Source organism: Eschrichtius robustus, chromosome 1, assembly GCF_028021215.1.
Source record: "Eschrichtius robustus isolate mEscRob2 chromosome 1, mEscRob2.pri, whole genome shotgun sequence".
Lineage (NCBI taxonomy): Eukaryota > Metazoa > Chordata > Mammalia > Artiodactyla > Eschrichtiidae > Eschrichtius > Eschrichtius robustus.
In genome coordinates, this window is record NC_090824.1 from 115,706,809 (window position 1) to 115,733,257 (window position 26,449).

Below are 26,449 nucleotides of genomic sequence, written 5' to 3' on the forward strand. Positions count from 1 at the left end.
CCTGCCAATGCAGGGGACATGGGTTCAAGCCCTGGTCCGGGAAGATCCCACATGCCACAGAGCAATGAAGCTGGTGTGCCACAACTACTGAGCCTGCGCTCTAGAGCCCGTGAGGCACAACTACTGAGCCCGCGTGCCACAACTAATGAAGCCCACGCACCTATAGCCCATGCTCCTCAACAAGAGAAGCCATCGCAATGAGAAGCCCACACACTGCAACGAAGAGTAGCTGCCGCTCGCCGCAACTAGAGAAAGCCCGCGCACAGCAACAAGACACAACGCAGCCAAAATAAAAAAAAAATAAATAAATTTATTTAAAAACAAACATTTGGACCATAGTGTTTTAGAATTCAGGATTTTTCAGATTTTGCAGAAAAAAGATAATGCACAAATGCATATTGTAAAACAATTATAGCAGAGCCTGGAAGAGCAGACAGTACTCAAACGTGTCATATATCTACAGCAAAAAAGAATACTCACACTGCGTGGAATAAATAACCTCGTGTGAATTAAGGTTTGGTTTTGTTGCCTCACCACAAACGAATCAAAAAAAAACAAAGAAAACTTTTGTTTTCACAGCTTTTAAATTTTAAATTGCGGCTAGAAGAACGTGGACCTTTATTCACAATAATTGATAGCCAGGAGGCCAGAACTAACGAAAAAGATATTTTGTGAAATAACTTGGTAGGGTGCTCAGTTTTCTATAGTATAGGATATTGGATCATGCATTTGACCTCTCCTTGTATCTATTCAGATAAGCTAAGTCATCTAATTCTAAACTCCCAGTTTTGCTGATTGTTTTATTTATATATTATTAGATTATAATGTATTAAAGATTCTTTTAAATCTAGTATTTAAAGAAAGCAAAACTTGCTTTATAAAAATCATTGATGAGGGATAGTTTCATTAACAGACCAAACTTGAGAAGGCAGTCATGGATGTGAAAAATGAAGATAAGAACATGTTTTAAAAATGATAGACATAAAATAAGAAACATGTAAAATGTGATAATCCTAACTAGACTTAAAATTGACGCTTCTGGAAGTAAGAAAAATGTGATGACGAAAGAAGGTTAACCTCCAGTGCAAATCTTGGGTTAAAAGTAAACTATCTTATCAAATCTTCTTATGCCAGTTATTTTCCTGGTTCTCAGTTTTGACCTATCAGCATAAAGTACAATTCATTTAACTGAAGTTACAAAAACGACTTGCTATCCCCTCAAACAATGAACAAACTATAAGATGACATCCTGTGTCCCTCAGTGGAGCTTCTGTTACTCTGACTCTTCCAAGTGGCTGAAACAAGTCTGTTGTCTTCTTTGGCCTAGAGTGGATGGAATCCACCTGCATTTGAATGTGAAAGGGAAAAATAGTAGGCCAATCCAGGCCCAGGACTTTTGACAAGGCTGAGATTAGCAACCAGCGTTTTTTGTGTGGCACAAAATAAAGTCTGACAACATTCCCGTAGTCAAATTCCCTGCTCACCACCCAAGCCAAGGACTTGACCTTTGGATTTGTTTTCACCTGATTCAACCCTGGAAACACAAAAGACCTTTCCTGTCAAATCCTAACTAGTAAGTTAATGGTGGAAGTTGGATATTATTGATACCCTCAGATGAATCAAGTGCGTTCAATATCCTTTATCTCTCAGCCAAATCAGAGAACCCACTTTCCCAGAGAATAACAATCATTACAGTCCACTGAGTCCTGCTTTTCCAATCGTTTCTGTGGCAGCTGGCTACTGTGAAGTTGTTAGGGAATTGAAAGGAGGCAGCATGGGGAGGGGCAGATGGCTCCTTTGGGTTTATTTCACCAAACATGGCAGCTGTGAAACCCACTAATGTTCCAAGTGTTCATATAAAATGCTCGCAAAAGGGGCCAAGTTAAGGAAGAGCCACAGAGCCTTCCTGATGTGTTCCTCTTTTTGTTGCTATAGAAGAAGCTCCTGAGAACATTAAATGCAGATTTGTAACTAACATATCCAGCCAGCACTTGATTCAAAATTTAATCACACTGCAGGAATAAGCTAAAACTGATTATTGCAAGTATTTTCTTTACTAAAATAAAACCCAGAAAGATAGCAACTGACAAGGGAAATAATAAAAGCAGTGAAGCATGGCACTTAACTGGTGAAAGTAATTTTAAGAGCAAAAAGTATTTATTTTTATGATTAGAATGAGACTGTATTGATGTTCATATTTTTTTCTGACCATACAAAATGCTCCAAAGACAACCTACAAATACCACAATGAGATGACTAATACATATTAAGATGCCAGGAGATTAAAAAATGATGGAGTTGAATAATACATTAATTAAAATGTATACACACACACACATATTCCTGTATGTGTGTTATCAGATAAAAATTAATCATATACTGTAGAATTTTAAAAGTCCATCTGGGGTATCTAAAAACAATATGGAGCCATATTCACATAAAGTATAATTTTTCAATAAAATGTAGAAAATTGTTCAAATGTTTATAACAGATGAGGATTGAGAAAGAAGCAAATCCAAATTTGGGAAAAGAAAATTATTTGGGCTTCTTTTGTTAATAGCTTTTCAATGTGATATCTGGTTGTTGTTTTTTTTTAAAATACATTTATTTATTTATTTATTTATTTATTTTTGGCTGTGTTGGGTCTTCATTTCCGTGTGAGGGCTTTCTCTAGTTGCGGCAAGCGGGGGCCACTCTTCATCGTGGTGCGCGGGCCTCTCACTATCGCGGCCTCTCTTGTTGCGGAGCACAGGCTCCAGACGCGCAGGCTCAGTAATTGTGGCTCACGGGGCTAGTTGCTCCGCGGCATGTGGGATCTTCCCAGACCAGGGCTCGAACCCGTGTCCCCTGCACCGGCAGGCAGATTCCCAACCACTGCGCCACCAGGAAACCCAAGGGATAAATTCTTGATTAAAGTGTGCTTCTAATAAAGCTTAGCTCATGGCCTCCAAAGCCAGTTAGCTCTCATTTATTTTGTGGTCAAAGACTGTATTTAAGGAGCCAGGATTCCAGCTAACATATCATTTAAAACCTGTTATTTTTTTTTTTTAATTATTTATTTATTTATTTATTTTTGGCTGTGTTGGGTCTTCGTTTCTGTGCGAGGGCTTTCTCTAGTTGTGGCAAGTGGGGGCCACTCTTCATCGCGGTGCGCGGGCCTCTCACTATCGTGGCCTCTCTTGTTGCGGAGCACAGGCTCCAGACGCGCAGGCTCAGTAGTTGTGGTGCACGGGCTTAGTTGCTCCGCGGCATGTGGGATCCTCCCAGACCAGGGATCCAACCCATGTCCCCTGAATTGGCAGGCAGATTCTCAACCACTGCGCCACCAGGGAAGCCCCTATATCTGGATTTTTAAAGAGCACAGCAGAAACTACCCCGTGAAGATTATGTTTTTCTTGAATTTGTCTACATCCTTGGAATTTCTTTACTTTGAAAGCTTGTAAAATTATAAAATCAAATGAAGATTTATATAATTTCACCAAAGTAGAGGTTCATGTTCACTACATGGAATTACAGAAGATTCCTGTCGGGGGGGTGGGCTATACATTCACGTGTGTGTGTGTGTGTGTGTGTGTGTGTGTGTGTGTATTCACATGCATGTAAAAGGAGTCTACCGAGGCTTAATATGGAAGTAAAAGAAAATATACAATGAGACTCATATGCGTCTCTTCAGTGATGCACTGTTAATTGTTGGATTTAATTTGGTTGAAAAATAAGGTTAAATTCTTTATTATTATTGTAATTTTGCTCTGATATTTTTTAAAAAGGCAGATATCGATTTATACTCCCCAACTGTACTGCTACCATTGAGTAATTCTGATACATCCCACATTACAAATCATTTAGACCAACAGGGAATTCTTAACCATTTTTGTGCCATGAACCCCTTTAGCAGTGGGAATGCCAATGAACCCTTTCTCACAATTAATATTTTAAAATGTTGGAAATAAAATACACAGGATAATAAAGGATATCGATTATATTGAAATATAATCATCAAAATAATTTTTAAAAAATTTATATGCTTCTTTGTTAATGTATTAAATAGCAAGAACTAGTGGTGGGCCTAAAAGTTTATGACACTGATAAACATAAATGATACTTTGAGATACTGGCAACAATTGTAATGTGATATGAAAATTATCTGTGATGTCTATTGAGAAAGTCACAGGTATTGCTAATACTGCTGTGAAATGTTCCCTGCATTCAAAATGGAAAGAAATACTTCATTTCATTTAGGGTTTAAAAAACCCTCTAAAGTCCCCCATTATACCTCCCAGGTTGTTATATCAGTAATGAAAATAATGAACTAATAATTGGATAATGCCTTATGAAAGACTTTCACAAACCAAAATAAATATAAGCATGTCTCTGTATAGATTAATATGTAAAAGGAAAAAACATTAAAATTATAATATGTTAACCATTAATGATTATCAACAAATTTTAGAAGTCTACTGCTTTTAAAAATGTTTCCTTTATACTATCTGTATTTCTGCATTTTCTTATTTTTATTGAGGTGAAACTGACATAACATAAAATGAACCATTTCAAAGTGTACAATTCAGTGGCATTTAGTGCATTTACAATGTTGTGCAACCACCAACTCTCTCTAGTTTCACATTTTTTTCATCACCCCTGAAGGACAACCCCATACCCATTAAGCAATCATTCCCCATCTCCTGATAACCACTAACCTACTTTCTACCTCTATGGATTTGCTTATTCTTGATATATCATATAAAAAGAATCACAAAATATAAGATCTTTTGTGACTGGCTTCTTTCACTTAGCATAATGTTTCTGAGGTGCATCCAAGTTGTAGCTTGTATCAGTTCCTCATTTGGATGGAATGATAATTTCATTGTATACACCATAATTTGTTTATCCCTTCATCCACTGAAGAACATTTGGGTTGTTTCCACCCTTGGGCTATTATAAACAGTGCTGGTACAAACATTCACGTACAAGTTTCTGTGTAGATATATGTTCTTATTTCTCTGGGTCTATACCTAGAAGTGAAATTGCGGGTTCATATGGTATTTCTGGTTAAATTCTGAGGAATTGCCAAACTGTTTCCTACAGTGGCTGCACCACTTCATATTCCCACTGGCAATCTATAAGGGTTCCTATGTCTCTGCATCCTTGGCAAATTTGTTATTTTCCATTTTTTTATTATAAGTGTGAATGTGATGTGGTATTTCATTGTGATTTTGATTTCCATTTCCCTGATGGCTAACATTTTGATAATCTTTTCAAGTGCTTGTTGGCCATTTGCATATCTTATTTGAAGGAATATCTATTCAAGTCTTTGTCCTTTTAAAAATTGGGTTGTCTTTTTGTTGTGTTGTAAGGGTTCTTTATACATTCTGGATATTAAACATTTATGAGATATATAATTTGCAAATAAGTTTTTCCATTCTGTACGCTGTCTTTTCACATTCTTCATAATGTCCTTTGATGGGCAGAAGTTGTTAATTTTTATGGAGTCCCATTTATTTTTCTTTTGTTGCTCTGGTTTCTTTTTTATTAGCACAACCATGTGATTGATATATATATATAAATATATATATTTATATATATTTATATATATATTTGTATATATATGTATGTGGATAGATAGATAGAAATAGATATATAGATATGTATGTATATAAATATATGTGTGTGTAATATACACACACATATATGTGGTTAATTAATAAAAATAAAGCCAGCATTCTCACACATACTAACTTCTCACATCTCTTCTGCAGCATTGTGTTAAGTATCATCATCATCACCATGAGGAAACTAAGGCTTTGATCAATTTAGTGATTTGCCAAAAAGTGCACAAATTAACAGTGGCAGAATCTTCTGTCTCTAAATATTGGGCAGTAACATTAGTTTGATACATTAGGAGTGAATGATGAGTCATATGGAATGATTTATGCTTACAGAAGCTAAACATTTTTTAAATTTTTTTCCCAGAAGAGGTTTTATGTCTTATCCAAACTTTTTCCAAATTCCTTTTTAGTAGCCATAGATTAAATATTTTTGCATTTTTATTGAAGTATAGTTGATGTACAATATTATATAAGTTACAGGTGTACAGTATAGTGACTCACAATTTTTAAAGGTTATACTTCATTTATAGTTATTACAAAACGTTGGCTATAGTCCCTGTGTTGAACAATAAATCGTCTAGCTTATTTTACATATAATAGTTTTTACTTCATAATCCTCAACCCCTATGTTGCCCCTCTCCCCTTCTCTCTCCCCACTGGTAACCACTAGTTTGTTTGTTATATCTGTGAGTCTGTTTCTTTACTGTTATATTCACTAGTTTGTTGTATTTTTTAGATTCAACATATAAGTGGTATCATACAATATTTCTCTTTCTCTAACTTATTTCACTTAGCATAATATCCTCTAAATCCATGTTTTTGCAAATGGCAAAATTTTATTCTTTTTTATAGCTGAGTAGTATTCCATTTTGCACATATTGATATATACCACATCTTCTTTATCCATTCAACTGCTGATGGACACTTAGGTTGCATGGCAACTGTAAATAATGCTGCTATATAATAGCATATATAATAAACTTTGGGGTGCATGTATCTTTTCGAATTAGTGTTTTTGTGTTTTCAGATATATACCCAGGATTGGAATGGCTGGGTCACACAGTAGTTATATTTTTAGTCTTTTGAGAAACCTCCTTACTGTTTTCCACAGTGGCTGTACCAATTTACATTCCCACCAACAGTGGACGAGGGTTGCCTTTTCTCCACATCTTCACCAACATTTGTTATTTGTGTTCTTTTTTTTTTTTAAATTATTGATTTATTTATTTTTGGCTGTGTTGGGTCTTCGTTTCTGTGTGAGGGCTTTCTCCAGTTGCGGCAAGTGGGGGCCACTCTTCATCGCAGTGTGCAGGTCTCTCACTATCGTGGCCTCTTTTGTTACGGAGCACAGGCTCCAGACGCGCAGGCTCAGTAGTTGTGGCTCACGGGCCTAGCTGCTCCACGGTATGTGGGATCTCCCCAGACCAGGGCTCGAACCCATGTCCCCTACATTGGTAGGCGGACTCTCAACCACTAGTACCACCAGGGAAGCCCTATTTGTGTTCTTTTTGATGATAGCCAATCTGGCAGGCGATATCTCATTGTGGTTTTGATTTGCATTTTCCCTGATGAATAGCAATGTTGAGCATCTTTTCATGTGCTTATTGGCCATTTGCACGTCCTCTTTGGAAAAATGTTTATTTTTTAATCAGGTTGTTTTTTTGATGTTGAGTTGTATGAGCTGTTTGTATATGTTGGACGTTAACCCCCTTTTCAGTCATATAATTTGCAAATATTTTTTCCCATTCAGTATGCTGTCTTTTTGTTTTGTTGATGTTTTCCTTTGCTGTAAAAGCTTTTAAGTTTAATTAGGTTCCATTTGTTTATTTTTGCTTTTATTTCCTTTGCTTTAGGAGACAGATCCAAAAAATATTGCTATGAATTATGTCAAAGAGAGTTCTGCCTATGTTTTCTTCTAGCATTTTATGGTTTCCAGTCTTACATTTAGGTCTTTAATCCATTTTGAGTTTATTTTTGTATATGATGCTAGAGAATTTCCTAATTTCATTCTTTTACATGTAGCTGTCCAGTTTCCCCAGTGCCACTTATCGAAGAGACTCTTTTCTCCACTGTATATTCTTGCCTCCTCTGTCATAGATTAATTGACCATAAATGTGTGGGTTTATCTCTGGGCTTCCTATCCGGTTCCATTGATCTATATTTCTGTTTCTTGTGCCAATACCATACTGTTTTGATTACTGTAGCTTTGTAGTATAGTCTGAAGTCAGGGAGCATGATTCCTCCAGCTCTGTTCTTCTTTCTCAAGATTGTTTTGGCTACTTGGGATCTTTTGTGTTTCCATACAAATTTTAAGATTATTTGTTCTAGTTCTGTCAAAAATGCCATTGGTGTTTTGATAGGGATTGCACTGAATCTGTAGATTGTCTTGGGTAGTATGGCCATTTTAGCAATATCAATTCTTCCAATCCAAAAATGAGGTATATCTTCCCATCTGTTTGTGTCACCTTTAATTTCTTTCATCAGTGTCTTATCGTTTTCCAAGTACAGGTCTTTTACCTCCCTAGGTAGGTTTATTCCTAGGTATCTTATTCTTTTTGATGTGATGGTAAGTGGGACTGTTTCCTTAATTTCTCTTTCTGGCAGTTCATTGTTAGTGTATAGAATGCAACAGATTTCTGTACATTAATTTTGAATCCTGCAACTTTACCGAATTCATTGATGAGCTCTAGTAGTTTTCTGGTGGCATTAGGATTTTATATGTATAGTATCATGTCACCTGCAAATAGTGACAATTTTATGTCTTCCTTTCCAATTAGGATTCCTTTTATTTCTTTTTCTTCTCTGATTGTTATGGTTAGGACTTCCAATACTATGTTGAATAAAAGTGGTGAGAGTGGACATCCTTGCCTTGCTCCTGATCTTAGAGGGAATTCTTTCAGCTTTTCACTGTTGAGTATGATGTTAGCTGTGAGTTTGTCATATATGGCCTTTATTATGTTGAGGTATGTTCCCTCTATGACAACTTTCTGGAGAGTTTTTATCATAAGTAGGCGTTGAATTTTGTCAAAAGCTTTTTCTCCATCTATTGAGATGATCATATGGTTTTTAGTCTTTTATTTGTTAATGTGGTATATCAAATTGATTGATTTGTAGATATTGAAAAATCCTTGCATCCCTGGGATAAATCCTGCTTGATCATGGTGTATGATCCTTTTAATGTATTGTTGGATTGGCTTTGCTAACATTTTGTTGAGGATTTTTGCATCTATGTTCATCAGTAATACATAATTTTCCTTTTTTGAGATATCTTTGTCTGGTTTTGGTATCAGGGTGATGCTGGCCTCATAGAATGAGTTTGGGGGTGTTCCTTCCTCTGCAATTTTTTGGAATATTTTCAGAAGGATAGGTGTTAACAATTCTTTAAATGTTTGGTAGAATTCACTTATGAAGCTGGTCCTGGACTTTTGTTTGGTGGTATTTTTAAAATTACTGATTAAATTTCATTACTTGTAATTGGTCTGTTCAAATTTTCCATTTCTTCTTGGTTCAGTCCTGGGAGACTGTACCTTTCTAAGAATTTGTCCATTTCTTCTAGGTTGTCCATTTTATTGGCATACAGTTTTTCTTAGTAGTCTCTTATAATCTTTTGTATTTCTGTGGTGTTGGTTGTAACTTCTCCTTTTTAATTTCTGATTTTATTGATTTTGGCCCTTTCTCTTTTTTCTTAATGATTCTTGCAAAACGTTTATCAATTTTGTTTATCTTTTCAGAGAATCAGCTTTTAGTTTCATTCATCTTTTCTTTTTTTTTAGTCTCTATTTTATTTATTTCTGCTCTGATCTCTATGATTTCTTTCCTTCTACTAACTTTGAGTTTTGTTTGTTCTTTCTCTACTTCCTTTAGGTGTAAGTTTAAGTTGTTTATTTGAGATTTTTCTTGTTTCCTGAGGTAAGCTTGTATGGCTATACTACCCTCTTACAACTGCTTTTGCTGCATCTTGTAGGTTTTGGATCAACATGTTTTCATTTTCGTTTGTCTCTAGGTATTTTTTACTTCCTCTCTGATTTCTTCAGTGATTCATTGGTTGTTTAGTAGAATATTATTTACAAAAGCTAAATATTTTTAAAATTTTTAATTAAATTCAACAAATATTTGTTAATTTCTTCCCATGTGTTAGGTGTTATGCTGGCTTCTGGGAATAGAACAGTGAACATGACAGACACAGTTCTTGCCCTTATGGTGTTTTAGGCTACTGAAGTATGAAATTTTAAGTATGAAATTATAAGTACATTGTGCTATGGGAACAAGTAACAAAACTCTCCACTACACTAACGTGCCCTCATCCCTGCCTTCAGCTAAGCGCTTAGAATACTTGTCAGTACATTTGGGCACTTTAGCATAATTCATAAACCTAATTCTTATATGTTGCCCTATATTTTTTCAAATTGTTTCAAAGGGATAAACTTTCCATGATTTTATTGGAAGGCCATATGTGATAATTCTAGTGTACCTCAGAGTGGTATGCCTTTCATCAGAATAAGAAATAACTGTTGAGCTCAACTAGAGTGGGGACAGGAGGTAAAGAGGGAGAAACAGTGAAACTTTCAGTATAAACTGGTATGGTAATATATGAAGGACTTATATAAGTAATAGTTAATGTTTATTCAGTGCTAACTGCCATTAAGAGATGGTGAGTCTTTGAGGAGTTAAAAGTTGACTGGGGATAATAAAGATTGGAAAGAGTAGAACAAGATTCAAACCCAGCAGTACGAATCTCAGGGCTCATGGTCATAACCCCTCTGGATGCTAATTTCTACGCAAGACATTGAACTTTGACAACTGTGCAACTATTCAGTAGCTAAACTGCAGACAAAGCTCATATGCACAAGTACGTACATAAACACTTGCATGCCCGTGCACACAATACTACGTGAATCAAAATCTCAAATTATAGTGTAGCTGTGATAACTAGGACCAAGGACAAAAAAATAAAGATTCAAAAAATAGGCAGTAAAACTAAAAATACACATTGAGCAATAACATCAGTAATTATTATAATAAAGAAGAAAAGGTGATATAGGAAAAAAGCCTACCCTGTGCTTTAATGCATCCTATTTTTCTTTTCTAAAAACAATCATCCCAAGAGAGTTCCATCTATAATCTACCACAACAAAGTAACTTGGCTTTGAGAAAATGACACACTGGACAGACTACTGCCTGTCGGGTGCTGCATACCCAAAACCTACCTTTAAAACGCATATAATGAAAGTCATACTCGGTTTGTGCTGACAAGGCAGTCGACACAACACAACTTTACCCCTATATCTACAAAGGGGTGACCTTGATGAGAAAACCAAGCAAAACTGCCCCTCAGAATGGTATAGTTGGTAACTAGTGGAATTTTAAATTTTTATTTTATACACTATATACTAAATATACTATTGGGTTGGCCAAAGCGTTCATTCAGGTTTTTCTGTTACACCTTACGGAAAAATCAGAACTAACTTTTTGGCCAACCCAACATATACTGCAAAAGAAGAAAACCAACTAAAATTTGTGGACTGGAAAATTACTCCTCCAAGTAGTGACTTTTTGTGATATTTTGCGTGGCAAAGTAGGAATTTAGACACATGATTCTATTCTCTTAGGGAAAATATGACTACATATATCTGGGAAACTGTGCCTTGCATATATCTATATAGACCTCACCCTAAACAATTAAAGCAAACTCAGATCTACAGTAGATTAAACACTGGATGTTTTCTAAAAATATGGCCTATAAACTATTAGTTGACAAACCTCATCTTATCTCTCTTAGTAGATTTAGTTTTTAAATTTTCTTTTTTTCTTGTACTTTGAAACCACGGAAGAACAAATGCTTCATTTACATGGCATCATAGTAGATTGAATAATTTTATAGCTAACTGCTACTAATTTCACTAAGAAAAAGAAATTAAGAGAGAGGAAATTTAAACACCTGTGGTGAAAATAACTCCAAAATGTATTATCTTCTTCTTTACTTCCTTAATTTCATATTCATAGGCTTTGTTCCAATGGTCTGTTTATAAGATGGTTGTTTTAAAACTCAGAATGTGTTTTCCCACAGAAACCATGTCATAACCAGAGGCTGGATCCTCAGGCCACACTGCAGCAGTAAAGCTTCTTGCCCAAGGTCACACAGCTCACATTACCTGAGCAGACACAAGAAGACATGAACAAAAATAGATTCACATGGACTCTCAGTTCTACCCACTCGTTGGCCTTGAACTCCAGGCCCCAAGCCGCTTCTGAGATTTTCTTAGGTCTAGAATCCTCCTTGTATATAATGCCTTTAAATATTCTTCCTGAAGCTAGTGCTGGGAAGGAGAAGGCCCAGCTCCCCAGCAGGAGCCACAGGAAGGCGACTGGCAGCTGCCCATAACCTGTGCAAGCATATCTAAGAGCTTCCTGAACAAGGGAAACAATCTCAGCATTTTCTTTTTCTGGGTGACCGTCTTCCCCTGAGTACAGGAAAGACTGCCCTGAGCAGTGACACATAGTTTTGCCTATCCTCCCTTCCCGTCAGCTGTTGCTTCTGCTACCAGAGTGCCTGCCAATAACAGTCTCCCCACTTGCAATTTGCTGTATCTAATCTGTCATCTGAGAAATCCGATGACTAGGGCTGTTAGAACTGCATGTAAATTGAGAGCCTGGTGCCGAGAGATAGCCAGAGACCCTCTCCTTCAGGGGAGCAATTGGGGGGGGGGGGTCCTGGTAGCCATTTCTTTTCTTCTCAGAGCTTTTCTTATGTAATTCCCTGCTTGACGGTCTCAAAAAGCTGACCTCCATCTGCAGAAGGTGCTCCTGTTGTACGGTACAGTGAAGAACACACCAGAACGAAAGAGAGACACACGTTCCAGTGCAAGTGCCCAACACTCAGCCTGGGGACCTTCGGATTCAAAAAATCTCTGTGCTCCATTTCCTCCTTTGCAAAATGGGTATAACCATAGAGAGTCAGTGAAGTATAATGAATTAAAATTACAAACTGCTTTAGAATGAGGTGTCAAAATAGTGATCTTTAAAAAGAATGACCATCAGGCTTCCCTGGTGGCGCAGTGGTTAAGAATCCGCCTGCCGGGCTTCCCTGGTGGCGCAGTGGTTGAGAATCTGCCTGCCAATGCAGGGGACACGGGTTCGATCCCTGGTCTGGGAAGATCCCACATGCCGCGGAGCAACTAGGCCCGTGAGCCACAATTACTGAGCCTGCGCGTCTGGATCCTGTGCTCCGCAACAAGAGAGGCCACGATAGTGAGAGGCCCGCGCACCGCGATGAAGAGTGGCCCCCACTTGCCGCAACTAGAGAAAGCCCTCGCACAGAAACGAAGACCCAACACAGCCATAAAATTAAAAATAAATAAATAAATAAATAAATAATTTTTAAAAAAATTAAAAAGAAACAGGTAAAGCAAAGCTCTCAAAAGAGTGCAAAAAAAAAGAATCCACCTGCCAATGCAGGGGACACAGGTTCAATCCCTGGTCCGGGAAGATCCCACATGCCACGGAGCAACTAAGCCCATGCACCACAACTACTAAGCCTGTGCTCTAGAGAATGCAAGCCACAGCTACTGAGCCCACATGCCACAACTACTGAAGCCCACGTGCCTAGAGCCCATGCTCCACAACAAAGAGAAGCCACTGCAATGAGAAGCCCGCACACCTCAACGAAGAGTAGCCCCCGCTTGCCACAACTAGAGAAAGCCCGCATGCAGCAACGAAGACCCAACACAGCCAAAAATAAAATAAATAAAATAAATAAAGAGAAAAAAAAAACTACCATCATTCTTAGGGGTCTATAAACTACTGCTGCAAGGCAAATCCAGCCTGTTGTCTGCTTTTGTAAATAAAGTTTTATTGGAACAAAGCCTCACCCACTCCTTTATGTACTGTCAATGGCTTCTGTGCTACATACAAGGGCAGAGCTCAGTAGCTGCAATAGAGATCATATGGACCACAAAGCTGAAAATATTTACTCTCCAACCCTTTACAGAAAAAGTTTTTTTGACCTATCTTATCAATAAATGTTTTATTTTCAAGCAAATAAGGCTTCATTTTTCCCACAAAAAAATTCAGTTGTTTAATATAGCATATTTCACAACACAGGCCATAAGCTTAACAGAAGACCTTCAATAATAATAACATTTATATTTAATAACACACAAGAAATTCATTACACAAGTTTTCTGCTATGTAAATCCATTGCTGGAACAGAAAAGTCCTCAGAATTAATTTAAATTCAATTCTTAAAAGAAAAATGAACTCAGAGCAGAGATTTATTTCTGGTATGTATTTTAGGGGAAAAAATCAGTATTACATTATCCCTATTGTGTCTCATAGCAATGAGGGTGACAAAACTGCCCAGAGTTGTCAGTGTCAAATATACTGTGGGAGCTCAAATATTAATCAAAATGACATCTCCAATTTTTTCCCTTCCTAATCAGGCCTAAACATCATGGGACATCTGGTAAATCAATAAGCAAAACTAGATGCCCTCATCACTCCCAACCTGGCAGCACTGCACTTTTAGCCAGAAGACAAGGGCCCCCACTGCTGCATAAATACTCCTCTGCTTTGATTGTTTGCTTCTCCCATGAGATGAGCATTCCCACCTATGATCCCAAACTTTACCCTGGTACATATCTGGCTATGCCACCTGTCACTGAAAAGATACACCTCAGACAATTTCAAGATAAGATAGGCATGGGGGTACGTGGCTCTAGAATATGCTTGTGCATTCTACCAAAGAGAATAAATAAATGAATAAATACATCTCATGAATAAAGTGAGAATAGGTTGTTGTAAAGTGTTTGTGAAAAACTAAAGTCTCATATCCCATCCTCCACACCTGCAGGAAGGTGGCACAGGGTCTGACCTATACCCCACCCCCCAACCTTCTGCCAAGGTGGGCTTTTGGTGCAGTTGAGAATTAATTACCTTTGGCTTTAATCCCCTTCCCCTGCCTTTTATTTCTAGGTCTCTTGCCCCCAAATCCTTATCCCGCTGACATCTCCTATTTCTCTCTCTAGGAGCTCTGGAGTTGCTCTAGTGCTGAAAGATCTGATAAATGCCTTGAGTGTCAGTTTATTCTCCTCCATGTATTTAGAGGAGGCAGAGGGCTGGAAAAATGGAGCAGAGAATAGGTCTGTTCACACATGGAACCAAGTTTGAACCTTTTAGCAAAGCTAAAAGGAAAAAAAGAAGAAAAATTGGCTGGCGTAGAAAATACACAGACTTCTACACAAGGAAGTGAGGTATGCGCCTGTGAATTCCAGAAACCCTAAGGGAGACTTGGAAGAGAAAGCTAAGGGTCTATCTACACTTGGGCAGCCATGTTCTAAGAGCCACTGCAACCAGCCAATGGTAAGATGAACTCATTGGTACTCAGCCTACTGAAGTCCAAGAAAACTTGGGTTGATTCATTTATTCATGTGCCAGGCATGTCAGTGAACAAGCATATTCTATACCCTCATAGACCTCTTTTCAGCCTAATTGTTTTGGTCTTAGCTGGCATTTTTTCTCCTAACTTTATGAAACTATAAATGGAAAGTCTTCCTGATCCTGGATTTTCCCACCTTTACAGAAAAAGGATAAAAGAGATATCAAGTACAGCAAACATAATGGAAGTATCTTAGCCAGATGAAATACAGCTTGAGAAAGAAAAAGCAGTTCATTAAATTTTAAACAAAATTGGAATTGCTGAGGTTAAAGGCAACTCAAAACAAAGCCAATACCAGACACAGACTAAAAGGAACAACATAGACTTATTCAAAAGGAATGAGGGTGGTAAGGAGTTCAGTTGTCAGCCATCTCCAGAGTGTCGTGGGGCTCAAATGAGATTATCAAGGGGAGGATGCTTTGAAAATGTGAAGAGGCACATCACAAATGTGAAGGCAATGATACAATTATTGGTAACATTTTCACCAATTATAAGCTTAAGTTGAGTTATGGTTGTGTATAAACTATTACTGTAGATCACCAAGAGATAAAACAGCCTCATAGCTTCATTTGGAATAAATATCCTATAAGTTAACTGGGCACTAAACATGTGCATATCATTTTATATGGCCATTTTAAAACAAGCTTTTTTTTTTTATAGGAAACAATATACATAACCAACTATAGGAGATTCCTGAGTTAAAGTATGGTGTGTCCATAACGGCCAATATGTCAATTATTGTCCATGTGACAACCCACTCCATCCTTCCAATACCCTTCTGTGTCCTGTTCTGTGCCCCTGGCTGATGCCTAGAACTGAATGTCCTTCTGACTTCCAGTTGGATTAAACTAATGAAGATGGTGACTGCAGAAGGAGAGAGAAGAGAATTTCTTCCAACTCTCTCTTTGTCTCAGTATTGCATTTCTGGTGGGAGCTGTTTCTCTTCCATGATCCCAGGGAGTATCCACTCCTCTTTGGCTTCAGCTTAACTGGGTTCCAGTACCACTATTTTCTTGTCTTTCACTTCAGCCCTAGAGGTGGTAAGAGCTTCCTGATACTGCTACTGTCTGGGTGATGGCCTCACTATCCACTCCTTGTCTGTTCCTTAATCCCTATCCACACTCCTATAAAGAGTCCTTTCCTTAAAGTCTCTTCATCTAACCCACCTGGGTTGACTTCAATTTCTGGCCAGGACTGTGACTGAAATATAATATAGACATCTATTTATCGACATAGAAAGATGTCTGACAGAAAGTAGATCAAAATATAAATAGCAGCTATCTTTAGGCAGTGGGATAGGATTATTTGGGGTTTTTTTATGTTTCTCTGTATTTTTGAACTGTTCTAAATTTGATTATATATCTTGGGAGCATAAAAAGAAATAATACAATTAAAATACGATGTGGGAATAAATATGGTTTCAAGAAGTACTAGTGGTTTGGCTTCCCTTCTTTACTGCCCACCCCATCAAGAACAGATAAATTAAAAATTGCATAGCCTGAAAGGTGTCCTGGTGGGGCAACGGAACCATAAACACTTATGAGAGCCCAGATTTTTTAATTCTTGCTAGACTCCATTTTCTAGGAAAAAATATGTTTGATTAACAAGTATTTACAATTTCACAATTAAAAACAATGCAGTTGCACTATATTTAAAATGGATAACCAACAGGGATGTATTGTGTAGCACAGGGAACTCTGCTCAATATTCTGTAACAATCCAATTGGGAAAAGAATTTGAAAAAGAATAGATACATGTATATGTATAACTGAATCACTTTGTTGTACACCTGAAACTAACACAATGTTGTTAATCAACTATATGCCAATATAAAATAAAAAGTTAAAATAAATAAATAAATACATGCTATCATAACCATTAAAAAAAATGCAGTTGCACACATTTATAAGTGTATGTGTTTTACAGATTCATATTTCACTAGCACAAATCAAGATTTTGCTGCATTTTTAAATAATATTAATAATAGTTAACTCTTACTAAAGACTTGGCATCTACAGGCTCTGTTTACAAGAATTGTAGGTATTTGTTAACTTAATCCTAATAGGAAGACAAGTATTATTACTCCTATTTCATAGGTGAGTAAATTGACATGCAGTGAAGCCAAGTTATTTGTCCAAGATCATACAGTTTTTGCTTGCAGGTCCTGGAGGCAAGTCCAGGCATTAGAACCTATTTGATCCATTATACTCAACCATCACTCAGGTTGATAGATTACCTAAGAATTCTAAACTCTCCTAATCTTGTGAATATGTGCAAAGAACAACGGGGAGGGGGGCCTCATATTGGTTCACCACTTACTAGTGTGTAACCTAGCACACTTACAAATCAGAGCAACAAATTCCTCATGCATGCAGTGGGGTATAATACCTCTTCTACCTACCCTAGAAGTTGTGATAATCTAATGGGAAATGAGCATGAAAGCCCATCAAAGCTGTAAAGCAAAGCACAAATATAAGGTGGTATTATCTTGCATCCTCCGTGTACCATCGTCATTAATACATGAAAGTCATGTGTAAAGAAAATAGCAATTATTTTGGTGAAGTATGGCTCTAAACTATAATATTATAAACTATCCAGTCTGTTCATAACACCCAGCATAAACCCACCACTGATTAATCAATACAAATCATGCAATGGTTTCAGTAAAATGTACTCTCCAGGGCACTCCCTTGACTCACATTCATTAATTACCTCTCTTTATTTGATTTGTTTCCAGCATTGGCCTAAAATGTGTTACTCTCAATATTAAGTTATATAGTAAAACTTTTTTAAAAACTTAAAAGTTCAAACTATACATTCTCTATGCTCTGACATCAAAAGTTCAATGGAACCACTCAGTTTTCAGTTTCCCTGACTCAACATTTTGGAGTTTTGTAATTAATTATATTCCATTATTACTGATCAACAATTAGCTCAAAATGTTGCTGAGATGGTAAGTATGCTGAAGAAAGCAGAATTCAATGACTGAGACTAGTAGTAGGACACTAAATTTCTCTCTTGTTAATAATTAAAGTGGATAACTTATGTTTTTATTTATAGCTTCCAGAAATATCCGGCTCGTTCCTGCGCACTGCTCTGTCAGCTAATCGTAAGTGGGTTAGGATCTGACGTGGGCCGTTGTGTTTATTTTCCATACACACCTTCAAACGAAGCCATTAAATGCAGCCCAACCAAAGGTAAAAGCAAGTGAGGGCATCACCGTGTCTTTTCTGGAACTCTCCACCCAGCCAAATGCTTTGATGCATAAAGATATAAAGGATGAAAAGGGGTAAAATTTCAATTTACCTGTCTCAATTTCCCAGATGTAAACAGAGTCATCTGCACATCCAACAATTAGAAAGTTCTCGACGGGATGCCATTTTATCATCCTCACAGGGAAAAGGTGCTTTCGGGCGCTCAGGAGGCACCTCCTCTCCTCAAGGTGAAGGAGAGCCACGGAATGGTCACTGCACACACAGCAAATTACCTGATGAATTCGTAGCTATGAAAAAAAAAAATGGCATTCTTTGTAAGCTAATAGTCAAATGCTTTCTTTAAAATTAAATCAGATTTTCCCCCCTAGTAATGTAAGTTTTTGTTAAAATCCCATTTACAAAATGACAGTTCTCCTTTCTCTAGCACCTCTCCACATAACACTGCACAGGGGAGCTTTACAAACCAAGTAGATTTTAAATACAAAGACCTATTAGGAAGGTCAAAAGACACAAGTAAAGAGGAGAATTCCAGGCCAGATCTACTTATAAGATAAATGAAGGACTTGATCATCACTCAGCAGATTCAGGCAGTGAGGCAGACATCGGAAATAATGCAGAATAAAATAAACCCCAGAACTAATTTGTTGCCACAAAAAGAAGCTATTTGTAGACACAAGCTTAGGCCCAAGGGTATCATGAGCTGATATCTTCCACTTAGAGCCTCAAAATGTGATTTGGTGCTGTTCCCAGAACTATACAGATTCTAATCCAAACAGGAAACTCAGTGTAGACACAATCTAAAAGAGGTAAGCATTAGATAGTTCCAACTGAATGTACGGCTTCAAAGACACGGGGACCAAAAATAGTCTCACAGGACAAAGATTCTTAAGATACTTTCAAGAACGTCAGCATGTGGTTACCTTCAGCATAGTTTAGGACAAAGACTATTCTTGCTGGGTGCTGCTGAGGCTCATCTAGGAGAGGTTTACAGGGCAGCTTTGTGCCTCACCACGAGGGCCATGCATTGATCAGCCCATCAGTGGGTATGGCTGGGGTGTGGTGAGAAGGGGCAGTGGGTAGTTCCTCTGCTATTTTTTTCTTTTCTAACCATTTTGCTATGTCGATGCTCCTACTTTCACTAAGGCACCTAGCCAGACTTTCGTCTGCTATGTTAAAAGCATCAGCTAGGGTTCCTGAAGAATCTCCCTGTGCCCATCACTGACCTCTCTCTGTGGGGCATTGGGGAACTTGTTATTTTTCCTAATACTTTTAAAGGAGACTACAGAAATTCTGAGCAGGGGGGTGGGAATCACAAAATGGCAGGTGTGATATATGGGGAGCCTGGACTTGTAGAATGGGGCACGGATGGCATTGCCCCCCAACTATTACCTCTTGGAGAACCTGCCTGACCCCCAGTTTCTAGAACAGACAGCCCAGTGTACTTCAGGAAACTCACACACACCTACAACACAAGAAAACACACATAACACGTGAACACAGATCCTATGGCCAGGAGTAGACATATACTAGAGACCCACCCTAGGCCAATCAGATTCTCTTTTCTAGGCGTTTGAAATTGTAAAGCTAAAAGAAGTCATAGGAAGAGGCAAGAAAATGGAGCAATCACAGAAATGCAGACCATTTTGGGGCAGTGGATTCAAAGAGTAACCTTCGTTTCTGAATTTAAGTTCCACTGTAGGTGCTTGCTCTAGTGCTTTGTCTTGGATGCCTAGGGATTGCCCCTTGTGCCCTTTCAATAAACTCCCTTTTTATCTGACTTTGAATGTGTCCTGATCCTTGGAGTCAAATCATCTATGACTGAGGCAGAAGTAAAAGGGGTCAGGAGTGGAACTGACTTGGACTACGGTCCTGGGGCCGAGAGAAAAAAATTTTTTTTTTGAAAAAGGGAGAACTTCAGGAATAAAAGATGTATCCCAAATCACCACATAGGTTTTTTATTTTTTTCGGGGGGAGGGGTCGCTTAACTTTGTTTTACTGTTTTGGTTAATCATTTCTGTTCCTGAAATACTGCTTTCATTTTTTCTTACTACAAAAATACAGTGCAAGTTTTCTCTGATTTTACTTTGGAACTGATTTTTCATAACATTAGTATGGAGAAATAATTTTTACAAGTCAATCAACTAACTTATAAACTCAGAAAACTCAAAACTTGGCTGTTCATATTTTATCAAAGATATCAGCTTTATGAAAGCTGAATTTAAGCTGACATTACATGAGAAAATTATACCTGAAAGTATTTCCTTTTCTCAGCGCAAGGTAGATGCTCGTAAATTTGTTAAGGCTCGTCATTTGTTAAATAAATGAAAGAGTAAACAAAAATCTATTTAAGAAAAAGAAAGTGTAACTATCATTATTATTATTAAATCGTTGAAGGCAAAAGTTAATTTTAATTTACAGTTCCTACATATTTATTTTTCCATTGAGTGTCCATTACTTTTATTTAAAAAGAAAATTCCATTAAAAATTAAGATGTAGAACTAGGAAAAAAAAAAGAACAAACGTATAAGTACTTAAAGAGAATTAACTGACTTTTGTAAAGCCAAGAATTGATGAGACCTGTGCTTTAGAACCAAATTATCTGTATAAGCTGTAAAAATAATAAAATGCATAAAACATAAGAAAGGAATTCATAAAAATCATCCAGTTGTATTATGGGGTTTTTTTTCTTTTCTGTGGAAATATGGGTTATTTTTCCTTACTTTTTTTAAACATTCTGAAATGTTATATGTATAACTTAAATTTATGTGTTATGTTTCACTCTTTATCTTAACTTACTTTGAAATTCTCTGGTGACATCAAAAGACTCATTACTAAACCAGCTTGCAAAAAGAATTTATGCAAAATTTCTTCAGTAAAGATATCCCACAAGATGACCCATGAGTCCTGGTCCCCAGATACCAGCCAACTTTGGTCTAATTTTGAAGAGAGACCATGGGGATAAAGCAAGGAAGTAACACTGTGGTGATGGCCTTTGAGAACTTTCTGAGGAAGGGAACCTGGAAAACAACCAAACACCAAATGATAAAAAAGTTATTTTTGTTCAAGAAATAGTCCTGAGATTTTCTTTTATAAATTTTTAATGTAAGGAAACTACATATAATTAAAGGTAGGCAGTTGACTAAGAAAATTAATGAACAACCCATGGATTCTCTCAAAAGGCAAGTGCCTCATTATAAGCCAGGTCATGCTTTTGATGGAGCACTAAATCTGGTTGTTCAAAGTCTATTCTTTAAGGATGTTAGCAAGTTACCAATTCCAGTGCCATGAAATAGCAAACTCTGTTCTAAAAGAGTGAACAATTTATACATTTTGTCTCTACAAAATATTAATTAATATTAATTCAGATGCTAAAGATCAAATGTAGGTGTCTGCTTGTTTTCAGGATAAGATAAATCAGCCTAGATAAAATATGCTAAGGTCTTAAGCTTTTTTACTAACTTTTAACAGCAGCCATTGAGATGTAAAGTGGTGTATTACCTCTCCTCGCTTTATTGCTACTCACTCCTCTATTTCAGTCAATCACTGAATCACTGAAAAGTTAGAACATTTAGTAGTAGCCAAAGTAAGCTGAGAACAGCAATAGGCAATGTAACAAGTTTTGGTTTTTATTTTTTTAATTGATATTTGGTCTGTCAGGACCTTGTAGTCTAGTAGGGTCCATACAATGAAAAGTGGTATACAAATTTACCTACACAGCCCCAAATCTCAATCACCTCCTATATTTCTTTCCTTTACATAAGACAACTTACCGCATAATGGTCTTTATTTAAGAGATTTTTGCTGTTGCAATGCACAAAGATATATAAGAACACATATACATTTCATTACCAAAAAAATTAAAAATTAAAACAAGAAGATACCACTTTCTCCTGATTGGCAAATATTAAAAAATTGAATAGCACAGTAAGTTGGCTAAGGCTGGGGGAAAAGGCATTCTCATACATCTGTGTTAGTGGACACACATGTATATTGATGTACTTTGGAGAACATTTTAAGATATATTTTCAAAATTAAAAATACACATAAAGGTTGATCTAGTAATTCTACTCCTGGAAATTAATACTATACATATACCTACATGTATGTGCAAAGATAGTTAATTCTGCGTTGTCTATAGTAGCCAAAGATGAGAAAAAACTTGAACACCCATCATAGGAGATTTTTTAAATTAGAATTCAATCATTATTAATCATTTAAAATGAAGTCATAAAGAATGTGCTCCAAAATATTTTATTAAGATTTAAGGACATTTTAGTAAAGTGTGTAGAATGTGGTTCTATTTTTATAATATAATTAAAAGAATGTATACTGCTCTTTTGTTATATGCTTATATATGCATAGGAAATTTCAAAAAGTGTATAAAGAAACTTACTAGTACTTGCCTTTGGTGATCTTCCTGGAAGATCAAAGAAGGAGAGAAATGTATTTCTCATTGTATAACCTTCTGTTTGGCTTTAAAAAAAAACCTATATGTGCGTTTTACTTTAACATTAAAACATGCACAAATTTATTAGCAAATGCCTGCAATTTTCTTAAGCTTCAGCAATCTTCTTAGTATAGCTTATTAAAGTTGAAGCTTAGGTAAATTAAATAAATAGGGTCAAATAAAATTCACTGACCTTTTAGTAAAGAACCGCCTTCTAGAAGTCCTGCTTTGGCAGCATTCAAAGCCTGTGTAATGAAAATTGTCCCATCTTCACAGCCACATATTAGTTTATCAAGACTTGGAACATACTCTGATGAAGTGACAACCGCAATTCCATTCTCATCTCTAAACCCAGAGAAGTAGTCAATAATACTTTGTGACATGGTATGATGCTTATCAAAATTATCTTGAAGGGTCCAGGTGGTAGTTATTGGTATCTCTAAAAGGAAAACACACAAAAAGGGAAAATTTGGTTTATAAATTCATCATAGATATAGAAAATATTATCAAGGCACCATACCTTGCGGAACATAGAGACTCTTTTGCCATCCTAACAGTATGCTATAGGCAGAAAAGTTCTTCTGCCATCCATTGCTTTCACTCCAAATGCTATTTTATTGATTCTCCCTCAAGGAGCCTCGGAAGAATAGATGTGTATTAGTGCATTCATTTTAGACTTAAGTCAACTGAAAAGAATGGAGAAACTCTTTCGAATAGAGAAATTGGTTGAAAAGGGGTACAGGATATGGACATGATGAATTCAAAAATATGAATGTGGTCTATCAGTCTATCCTATATTCATATTGCCAACATTCATTTCAAGTCAATAAAACATTCATGTTAAGTTGATGTTAATTTGAATTATACTTGTTGCATTGTTGTATAAGATCTATAAGCATCATGTTTATACCTACTTTTATGTTAGCATCTAATGCATAGTGGTACATGAGAACTTTTTCTTGTTTATTGACTCATATTACTCAACTTAAAAAAAAAAAAACAACACTGAGTTAATTATAAAGTAGTTCTCAGAAGACATGTGATTAGACATTGAAATTGTCTTACCTTTAGGAGAACCATCAAACTTGGATACAGGAACATCAGGGATGTGCCACAAAGTAATTCTTCCTGAGACTTCTCCAGAGAAAAGTACCTTATAAAAAGGCTCTTTCCTTTCATTCATGTAGCCCATAACAAAGGGAAGGCTCTGGTCCAAATAAAAAAGTTAGCATTTATGTAGAAAAAATCTCTTTAAAAATAATCTATATAATGGCAGCCACTGTTTTTAAATGAAGGAACAAGACTTCATAGATGAACTAAATTATTTCCATTTATTTCCCACTGTTTAAAAAATTTCAAGTAAATTAAGTGAAATAGTCCTCTTACTCAAAACAAAAAAAGTTTTTATGAAATAAGAAGCAAAGTCATCAGCTAGACTTCAGAGAGTTAATAAGAATAGCTAACATTTATTGAACATGTTCAGTGTATGTATTACATATACTGTTAGGGTCGTTGCATGTATTCAGTTAAGTAGTCCACACAATAATCCTGTGAAGTTGGTACTATCATTGTCTTCATTTTACAGATGAATAATCTGAGAGGGAAGAGGTTAATTTATCTAAGGTGATATAGATGGCAGTGGGCTTTTGAGTCCAGTAATTCTGACTCAAGAGCCCACGTCTTGATGACAGTGCTCTACTGTCCACTGAGGAGGTCTGATTTCTTTATGATCCCTTCAGTTCCAATTGTCAGTTAAAATAGCAACAACTAATATTTGTGTGGTAATTTTGTGGTATTATTATGCTTTCTACTTTCTTTTGACCATTTTTCAGATTTAACATACTTGATTTCAAACTTCCCAAAAGGCCACAAAGAAAAATGAATTCATAACTTATATAGATAGATATATACTAGTAAAAATAAATGTATAAGTTATAATTAACATAAGTATATTTACATATATATAAAGATATAGTTTTGTTGAGGCACAGTATGAATATTGGGTACCAGAGCTCTTAAAGATACACTTTCACTAGTGAATGGGTCCAGAATCTCCCTAGTACCTCAGTGCAGTGTAGAGGTTCTTTGGGCAGACCTGTATATAGAGATTACACACAAGGGATCAAAATGATTAAGTGATTAGAAAAACAAAAACAAAACCTCTTTTGATGTACAAATAAAAGGCACCCTGAAAAGAAAGCCAACTGCTGGTGCTAGAATTAAAGAAGTCTAAGAAAGTGATAGTTTCTAGTCAGAAAACACATGTTTGAAGGTCCAGACTTAGTTATTTTAGTGGAAAAATTCTATAATGTATCTCTAGAGAATATTAAGGGCCCAAGTATTGCTACATTTAATCCTTACAACAAAGCTACATAGTAAATAAGCATTATTATTATTTCTGTTATAGAGATAAGGAAACTAAGACGAGAGGAGAAGAAGAAACTAATTCAAGACCAAGATATGTAATCCTCTATAGTCCCAAGAAATGAGAGCATTGAAGAAAAACAGTTCCAGTGAAGTGAGTTCTCGGAATAATTTTTTTTTTTTTAAAGATTCAGAAGGCACTTTGGGGTCTTATACTTCTCAAGGCCACCATTTTTGTAGGTGTTAGAAATGGTACAATAAAACTTGGTTAGATTGGCTTCTCAAACTCTCTCAACCTTTGGGAACCTTAAAATTGAGTAGCCCAACTCTCTCATGATTTTGATATGAGAATGACGCTCCAGAGAGGCTGGGTGGTTACTGAAGTTGGTCGCAGCACATCTCCTCCCTCCCAGCAAAATGTGCTGCCCCTACAGCCAATGCTCCCCAGACGCTGTTACTCCCTCTACACTCACTTCTGTACTACCATTCCTCACTTGCTCACACCCACTCCTTGACACCTCAATCCTCCTCCTTTCCAGTAGTTTCCTCTCTAGTTCACATGAAAACTCCCTCAAAGCCCCTTATCATGTGATTCTGATTTTTCGTCACAGTACCCAGTACCCATCACAAGAAGTACCCATCCTCCAAGAGGTATTAAAATAGTCATTAACAGTGAATTAAGTTTCATTAGGTCCCATTTGTTTATTTTTGTTGTTACTTCCATTTCTCTAGGGCGTGGGTCAAAAAGGATCTTGCTGTGATTTATGTCAAAGAGTGTTCTGTCTATGTTTTCCTCTAAGAGTTTTATATGGTCTTACATTTAAGTCTTTAATCCATTTTAGGTTTATTTTTGTGTATGGTGTTAGGGAGTGTTCTAATTTTATTCTTTTACATGTAGCTGTCCAGTTTTCCCAGCACCACTTATTGAAGAGACTGTCTTTTCTCCACTGTATATTCTTGCCTCCTTTATCAAAGATAAGGTGACCATATGTGCGTGGGTTTATCTCTGGGCTTTCTATCCTGTTCCATTGATCTATATTTCTGTTTTTGTGCCAGTACCATACTGTCTTGATTACTGTAGCTTTGTAGTACAGTCTGAAGTCAGGGAGCCTGATTCCTCCAGCTCTGTTTTTCTTTCTCAAGACCTAATGAAACTTAAAAGCTTTTGCACAGCAAAGGAAACCATAAACAAGATGAAAAGACAACCCGCAGAATGGGAGAAAATATTTGCAAATGAAGAAACTGACAAAGGATTAATCTCCAAAATATATAAGCAGCACATGCAGCTCAATATCAAAAAAACAAACAACCCAATCCAAAATGGGCAGAAGACCTACATAGACATTTCTCCAAAGAAGATATACAGATGACCAACAACCACATG

General features: G+C 36.6%; 1 protein-coding gene across 1 annotated transcript in view; it reads right to left on the reverse strand.

The window, feature by feature from the left end:
• Positions 1 to 26,449, reverse strand: part of WDR72 (WD repeat domain 72) — a 189,508-nt gene that overhangs the window by 142,730 nt on the left and 20,329 nt on the right. The window contains exons 9-12 of the mRNA XM_068536268.1: positions 23,767 to 23,911; positions 22,895 to 23,140; positions 21,051 to 21,271; positions 18,346 to 18,541 (exon numbers count right to left, since the gene is read on the reverse strand). Coding sequence (XP_068392369.1) covers positions 18,346 to 18,541; positions 21,051 to 21,271; positions 22,895 to 23,140; positions 23,767 to 23,911 — 808 coding nt within the window. The remainder of the gene's footprint in view (positions 1 to 18,345; positions 18,542 to 21,050; positions 21,272 to 22,894; positions 23,141 to 23,766; positions 23,912 to 26,449) is intronic.